Source organism: Triticum aestivum, chromosome 6D (assembly GCF_018294505.1).
Source record: "Triticum aestivum cultivar Chinese Spring chromosome 6D, IWGSC CS RefSeq v2.1, whole genome shotgun sequence".
NCBI lineage: Eukaryota > Viridiplantae > Streptophyta > Magnoliopsida > Poales > Poaceae > Triticum > Triticum aestivum.
In genome coordinates, this window is record NC_057811.1 from 386,724,528 (window position 1) to 386,732,077 (window position 7,550).

A 7,550-nucleotide genomic window follows, 5' to 3' on the forward strand; every position below is an offset into this window, starting at 1 on the left:
TGTCTACTACAACAACGTTTGTCCGGCTCCGGCGAGGGAGGGGCGATGACAGCGGCGTGCCTTCAGCTCGCTTCAGTGCTTATAGTCGTCGCTAAGTGCTCTACGGATCTTGATGTAATTTTTATTATGTCTAGTATTCGCTATACTATCATAATTGAAGATGAATATATCGGAAGTTTTTCCAAAAAAGAAGAGTTCGAGGATGAATAATATACTCATAAAAAAATTGATGCTACTGTACCGCATCTGAATTTCGCGATCAGCCGAGCCGCGTTTTCCATTCGAAAAAGTCTGAGTCGTTGGCTCATCTTTGTGAGCTGTGGGTCCCCGGAGCAGTAGCAGGGGAGGAGGCGCCAACCGGACGCCAAAACCCCGCCCCCGCCCCAATCACAACCCACTTTCCCCTCGTCGTCCCCACTTTTTTTTCTCCCACTCCGCCCCCGATTCTCCCCAATCCCCTCTCGCCGCCGCCAGGAGGCAGCACCGGAATCGCGGCGACCGAAGATCCCCTCCGACCCACGCCAAGGAATCCCGCCGATCCGCTCGCGCCTCCCGGATGGCCCTGCACCAGCACCACGCGGGGTCGGCGTCCGGGTCGGCGTCGGCGTCCAGCTCCAGCTCGGGGCTGCACCTGCCCGCCTCGCCCTTCGGGGACACCACCCACACCAAGCTCTTCGTCGGGGGCCTCGCCTGGGAGACCACCAGCGAGAGGCTCCGCCGCTTCTACGAGCGCTTCGGGGACATCCTCGAGGCCGTCGTCATCACCGACCGCCACTCCGGCCGCTCCAAAGGATACGGCTTCGTCAGTGCCCGCCCCTCCTCCTCCTCCTCCACTGTTTCGCTGCTGTCGAATTCTGGTTCCACCTGTTAGTCTTCCTGGAAGCGCTGTAGCAGTGCTGGATTGTTTACGAGTTTCATGGTCGTCTCCGCAGGTGACGTTCCGCGATGCCGAGGCGGCCACCAAGGCCTGCGAGGAACCGTCGCCGGTCATCGATGGCAGGCGGGCCAACTGTAACCTGGCGTCGCTAGGTCGCGCCCAGCCTTCCACACCCCTCGGTATTATTCTCTTCTAATACTACCTATTTGGACTAGCTTGTACGCTCATTTTGAGACCACTTTATCGAAGTGCTATTGTTTGCAAGTTAATGTAGCATAGTTGTTGCTTACTGATGCTGTCTCGTGCAGCCTAAATCAATTAGGTCTACCATGAGTCTTCCCTAGCAAAAGTTATAACATGAGTAAATTCAAATAACCCCCATCATTTTTCAACAAAGAAATAACCCCCATCATGTTGCAAAGCAAATCAACAATTCAACTATGGGTAGGAAAAGGCTAGGGTTTGCTTACCAAAAGGTTGTTTATGTGGTATATGCACGTGTTCTGAAAACATGCATTCTATATAGGGCGGCCACGATCAGCTGGCTCCTACTTTGGTGTTCCTGTCCCAAGGGGCATTTATGTAGGTGGTTATGGTCAGCACCGACCCCTTCCGCTTGGGTACTACCAGTACCAGGGATTTCCGGTTCCACAATACAGGTAAGATGATTTCCAGAACATACAATACAACTTTTTTTTTTTTTGACAAACACACATTACAACTTGTTTTAAAACGCAAGCTTTAAGAAAATTCAGTGGGTTGACGATGTATCGATGATGCTATCAAACTGGCATATAAGACGACGTATTTAGAAGTTCCATCTTGTTCCTAGATTGTCTGTTCACGACTTTCATGTTCTTTTTAGGCCGATTCCTCACCATTTTTCAATATAATTTGTTCATGTTTATACCCTTGAATTTGCAAAATTTAAATAGATCGCATTTCTTTTGCTGATTTTTAACTACCAAGGTACTTGATTTAATAAACATGTAAACGATTAGAATGCAACCATACGCTGCAAGATATTGTCTAGTTTTTTTCCCAATTCCCCATCACCATGTATCACTTGGGCACAAAAGTATGATCAGATGTATTTGATTTGCCCAAATTGTGTAGATTCTGCATATGCTTATCCCTCGTTAGCCATCTATCATACGTCCACTCCTACTCTTTCCCCAGTCCCTTCGAAAATGATCAAATCATCAAAATGGTTTGTGTTCATGGAGCAACATATCACTGTTTGGAAGCCATAAGAAGTACATTCAGTTCATTTTCTTCTTTTTTGCAGTTACTCCGCATATGGCACCGACTACATCTATCCACAGGTTAAAGTGTGACATGTAAACTTAAATATTCTTGTGGAACATAAGTCATACTAAAGATTAACATATTCTAAAAAAATGTCTCTTTGCAGGGTACATTAAACCCATATGTTGGTCAGCAATATGTTCCAGTTTACGGTGTCTCAGCTGCAGCAAATACTGCTAACCAACCATTTAGCCAATTGAGCCCATCCATTTCTGGTGGGGGCAACGGCTATCCGATGATGCATGGTTACAGTATGCCAGGAAATCAATTTGTGCATCTCACTGGGTCAAACTTAATTAATTCATCCCCAACAAATCGTCCCACCATTCAGGCTCCCTTTTTAGTAGGTAAGCTTTCTCCAGATCACATTTCCACTATTTGTTAGGCCTTCTTTTCCATCATAAAGAAAGAGCCTTCCAAATAAACTCAGACATGGTTTAAAGATCCAACTGCATTCACTAAGCAACATATGCTTCCACTCTGAATTATTATGCTAACATAAATATAATTTTCCATTTTTCTTCCTGAATCTTTTCTGGCATGCTATTTGCCCTTATGAAGATGTATGTTTTATTTGGCTTTTGTAGCAGCACCGGTTCCCTCCCATCCACACTTAGTTGTACCAGCCCACTCACCTCAGTTTACACAAGCTAGTGGTTCAGACTAAAGAGCAAGCTGAACTATGCACCCAACAATTTATACCTTGAGGTTTGCTTTCTCTGGATTGTTGTTATCTTGTTTGCGTTTTGACTGTCTAGCTGTAACTGACACTAGATTTTTTTGTTCGTGCCAGGTAACTTTAGTTTGCAGCAGGACTAAAAGAACAGTGCTGCTGTATTTGCAGCACTTGTTCTTACCTGGAAAAAAATCATCCTTGTATTCATAAGGTATGTATTGTATCAAGCAATCATCCTTGCATTAATCTATTAGTGCGTAAGTGCACTTGGATAATTGTCTCCTTACTGGGCCCATTTGAGCATGCTTGCGTGACTTTGGTCTGTTCATCAATACAACTGTTACACAGATTCTAGTTTTGTTGATGCTGGTTTAGCTCCTGCAACTTGATTCTTACTCATTGATAGTAACTTTTGGGATGTAACTCTACAGGTTGTCCTTATCATGGTTGACATATGTACCTGGAGATCATGAACTGTCCCGATGGATGGGGCGGTATCGCAAGAGCGACGGCTGCTCTTATCAGTTTGGCTTGGTTAAAATCCTGTCCTGGTGGGGGACTGTGATCGTCGATGTCTAGATACAGCATTATTGATTCTGTATCTGACAAGTCATGGATATATGGTGGATGCTGGAATGGAGTCCAGCACCCTGTAAGTTTGACTAATCCAAGGGGATTAGTCATGATGGCACTCTTAAGAATCAGGGATGAGTCACGATTTGATGGCACTGAGATGAGTATCCATCTGAAGAGTCGCCAAGTTAGTGTGCTTTAGTGTCGCAAAGTTTGAGTCTTGCACAAGCAAAAGTCAGTGTCATGATCTATCACTCTGGTTTGGCACTAGGCCTATTGATAGCCACATTATGGATTTACAATGCTCCGCTTGACCGTAAGCAGGATGTTCAGTTTGCCCAAAGGGTGGCCGGAGATGGTCCTGCGTCTGTACCAATTTCCCCTTAGAGCTTCTCTGCGTTATTACACAATTATTGATCAGATCAAGGTGCATTTTGATCCGTGTTACAGTTGGTGTCGGTTCAAGAACCACTGTTGTTTTGTAATATGTCCCAGAAGTTCTAATTTAGATTCATGATGCCCTGAGCTTGGTAGCTCCAAGATCGGAGTCTTGTTGTACTTGAATAATAATAAATCCATCTGCTCTGAGTCCAGTGATTGGGTGCCTGTCATAATGGATTTTCATGAACTTGGTGGCATGAAAAGATGTACTGTTGGTACAATTGAGCTGTGTGTTAACTCAAGAAAAATAGTTTGTGAACAATGTCCATGTGGTATGTGTACCCTCTAGCTGGGGTTATGTATACATGTTGTCACGTTTGATACTTTCTGCCCCGCCTGAATGGAACCAACATATCTTACATGAATGTGAAGAAACTCAGTGCTTTATGAGCAAACAAATATACAATCGGTACATCCTATGTCTTAGCTCTTGAGCGCTTTATGAGCACGCAAATGTATACAATTTTTACATTTTATGTGTTTTGCAAGGCCAGGTGAGCATGTCATTCTGGCTGCTGGGATTTCCTACACATTCAGAGCTACTGAACCCTGGCGAAGGCTTGACATAAACACACTCCAGTTTGAATGCTACTGAACCCTGTAAACGCAACTTTGAAAGATCCTATATCTGGATGTTGGAACGGCCATCATAGAACTCTCAATTCGAGTTTGTCATATCCAGCTTTTGTCTTGTACTTTTCGAATAGTTCTTGCATCGCAACCACAAATTGTTCATGTACCTCGTTTATCTGTCAACACCAAGGCATGTTAGTATTTTGCCTCCGTTTCAAGAACAAAAAAGGCATGTTAGGATATTAAACAAGAACATGGTTTCAAAACTTGTTTCCACAGTTGCAAAGAAACCGACATGATAAAGTCATACATTCATACTCTAAACAGATCTATAAAATGATGTCCCTATCGAGCAACTAAGGCTTTGGTCCAGAATGACAAAAACGAACACCAGATTTTGGCCTTGGGTGCTTAACTATCTGTTTTCCAGTTCTGTTTAATAGCAAAATCACATCTAACATTTGCTCAAAAAATTTTTGGGCCGAATGCTAAAACGCCAAGAATGATTCTCACCTCATCATATGTAGGCTGAGGATTTTTCTGAACCTCGATTGGTCTTCCAACAACCAGATGAAGTGGTGTCGCGAAAGGGATGGGAGTCCTGCATTACAAATTTACATATGTAAACTCATGAATGCCAATATAAATTCTGAATCCAAATTATTTGGCATTTATGCAAATCAGATCAGTGGAAATATACCAAAAAGAGGATATATGCACTCGAGAGCATTACCCGTATTTCCCAAAGAAAATAATTGGAGTAAATTTAATTGCTCTAGCAATCTTCACAATCAACTTGCCACCTGGCCTCCACCACTTGTACACAAGGCTCTAATAGACAATAGCACAAATATATTCATTTCAAAGTTAGGTGGCCTGTTCAAGTCAGCAACCCATCCACTTCCATCAACATAACATTTATTATGCACCCATGCAGGAAATCAAGGATACTGCAAGTATTGCATATCATGTGGCAGAAGAGGTGGCATTACCTGTCCGAAGCAGAAAACCGGGACTAAAGGAGAACCAGTCTCCATAGCGATCTTAACAAAACCTTTCCTTGATTTCAGAAAGGCAACCTGAAAATTGCAAGAATTGTTAGTCATTACGGCATAAATTGACTGATAACAACATGTCATCAATGACTATGCAAGAAGAAGAACAACGCCGCAAACCTCCGAATCATGATCCATGTGAAGCATCTCCTGTACACCTCCGGGCACTACGATGCAGGTATAACCGGCTCGAAGGTAGGAGTAGAAATTCTTTCTAGAAGCTGGAACCAATCCCAACCACGTCCATATCTGCCTCAAGAACGGAGTGTAGAACACCTAACACCAACCAAACATTCACCAATTAAGAGCACACCTACTAACGGCTTACTGAAAGACTGAATTCAATCAGACATCGACAATGCACATTTAGGAAGGTAATGAGAGGGTTCCTCACCGCGGTGCTTGCAAGAACCTTGGTCTTCGGTAATGGCATGAATCCAACAAGGTCCAGGAGGGCCCCAAGGCCGATGGGCAGAACAGAATGCGGTTCATAACCGAACACTGCAAACACACAACAGTAAAATTACAAATCGGGCGGCTCTGCACAAAAAAGGCAGGCTCCAATCTTTCCTGCTCAACTTTTACTTCACCCTTTTATTTTAGCAGGCCCAAAAAAGGGGTAGATACGCTGATCCAAGAATGCGTCCATGGAAGGAAGCTCACCGTAAGCTCTTTTGGGGTCGAAAGCCTTGTAGTCCTCCACATGTAGAGTGACGGGGAAGTACCCGACGACGTACTTGCTTATGAATCTGCGGAGTCGTCCACCGAATGTGAGATCCAGGCAGCAACGGCAATGCACGGACGAGGAACCTAAAGGGGGAGGAGGAAGGAGGCGAACCTGGCGATCTTGCGCCCCAGCCTGCTCTTGTCATTGAGGGGCAGGAGCATGAAGAAGAGCTGCGTGCCGAGCACCCTGCACCATCGCAAGGAGCTAAGAGGGGTGATTACGATTAACCGGCAAAAGGAGGAGGGCGGGGGGAGTGGATCAGACGATCAGTGGACGGACATGGCGGCGACGCGGCGGGGGAGGAGGAAGAGGGAGGCGATGAGGAGGAGGACGTTGAAGTGGATGGCCCCCAGCCAGAGCGCCAGCGCCAGCGTGGTGCGCAGCGGCGAGTAGGCCGTGGCCCTGAACACCGTGGTCCCGTCGGGCGCCGCCTTGCTCAGGCCATTCCCGGCGCCCATCCCGCCGGGAGCGTCGACGCCGGGGCGGGGAGGAGGGAGCAGAGGAAGGGAGCGGGGGCTTCGTTCTCCCGTGTGCGTCGCGTCGCGCGCGCTTGCCCCCTTCTCCGGTGGTAGTGGTTTTGTCCGTGGCGCGGGGGTGTGCGGGCGGAGTCGCCCACGGCCGTGTGTCGATCCTTTTTCCTGCCAGCCTGATTGCCTGCTTTGCGTTTGCCGGTGCCGTGCCAATCGTCGGCGCGAGCCGTCGGATCGTGGCGTGCCCGCCCACGCGGCCGGGGCGGATCCGTGCGGACTCTTCTTCTTTCTTCCAGCCGGGTGCCGTGCGAGCGGTGCGTCCCTGCCCCGTCCCGCGCGTCCCCTTCGGGGCTGTTGACTCTTTTGCGTCGTCGGGATGGTTCGGGCGTTTATTTCATCAGAAGTATCAAGAGCATATATACAGCCTATATGTCCTCGACGCATCCAGACACGTGTCCGTGTACAGCTACAGCGTCCGATCATACTTCATTTGGCCATGTCTGCAGTCGTCCCCCGTGTAGCCGAACTCTAAACTCATGCAAGTCCACACAACAAGATCGAAGTAAAACATAGATAAATTCAACATAGCATACATCATAGATCATAAATCGGACATAGCAAGTTTAATTTACAACCGGAGGCATACGGAATTCACATACCATCAAACATAGCAAGTTTAAACTGCATATAGGATCGCAAATCCACAAAAGTTCATCCTATGATAGATAAGAGCATCTTCAGCCGTCCCCCCCCCCTCCCAGGAGGCATAAAAATCGCACGTCGAGCTAGGCGTCACTCTTGATCCTTCATAGCTGCTCCACAAGATCCTGCTTCAGTTGATGATGCACCT

At 46.6% G+C, this 7,550-nt stretch overlaps 2 protein-coding genes across 3 annotated transcripts; one reads left to right on the plus strand and one right to left on the minus strand.

The window, feature by feature from the left end:
- Positions 1-399: 399 nt before the first annotated feature.
- LOC123145274 (RNA-binding protein 24-B) lies at positions 400-4,045 on the plus strand. Of its 2 annotated transcripts, none has more exons than XM_044564646.1 (8): positions 400-802; positions 933-1,056; positions 1,404-1,536; positions 2,166-2,202; positions 2,292-2,532; positions 2,773-2,893; positions 2,979-3,072; positions 3,293-4,045. In XM_044564646.1, exons 1-6 carry the CDS (start codon positions 557-559, stop codon positions 2,850-2,852), a joined length of 861 nt encoding a protein of 286 aa, XP_044420581.1. In that variant the 5' UTR covers positions 400-556; the 3' UTR covers positions 2,853-2,893; positions 2,979-3,072; positions 3,293-4,045. The 2 variants fall into 2 exon arrangements, with proteins under 2 accessions (XP_044420581.1, XP_044420582.1); XM_044564647.1 differs by having other exon boundaries at positions 2,776-2,893.
- Positions 4,046-4,212: 167 nt separating this feature from the next.
- LOC123145273 (diacylglycerol O-acyltransferase 2D) lies at positions 4,213-7,088 on the minus strand. The gene is made up of 9 exons (XM_044564645.1): positions 6,510-7,088; positions 6,342-6,416; positions 6,167-6,252; positions 5,898-6,004; positions 5,624-5,779; positions 5,441-5,527; positions 5,182-5,279; positions 4,962-5,049; positions 4,213-4,624 (listed from the first exon to the last, which is right to left on the minus strand). Exons 1-9 carry the CDS (start codon positions 6,686-6,688, stop codon positions 4,523-4,525), a joined length of 978 nt encoding a protein of 325 aa, XP_044420580.1. The 5' UTR covers positions 6,689-7,088; the 3' UTR covers positions 4,213-4,522.
- Between the last annotated feature and the right edge of the window lie 462 nt (positions 7,089-7,550).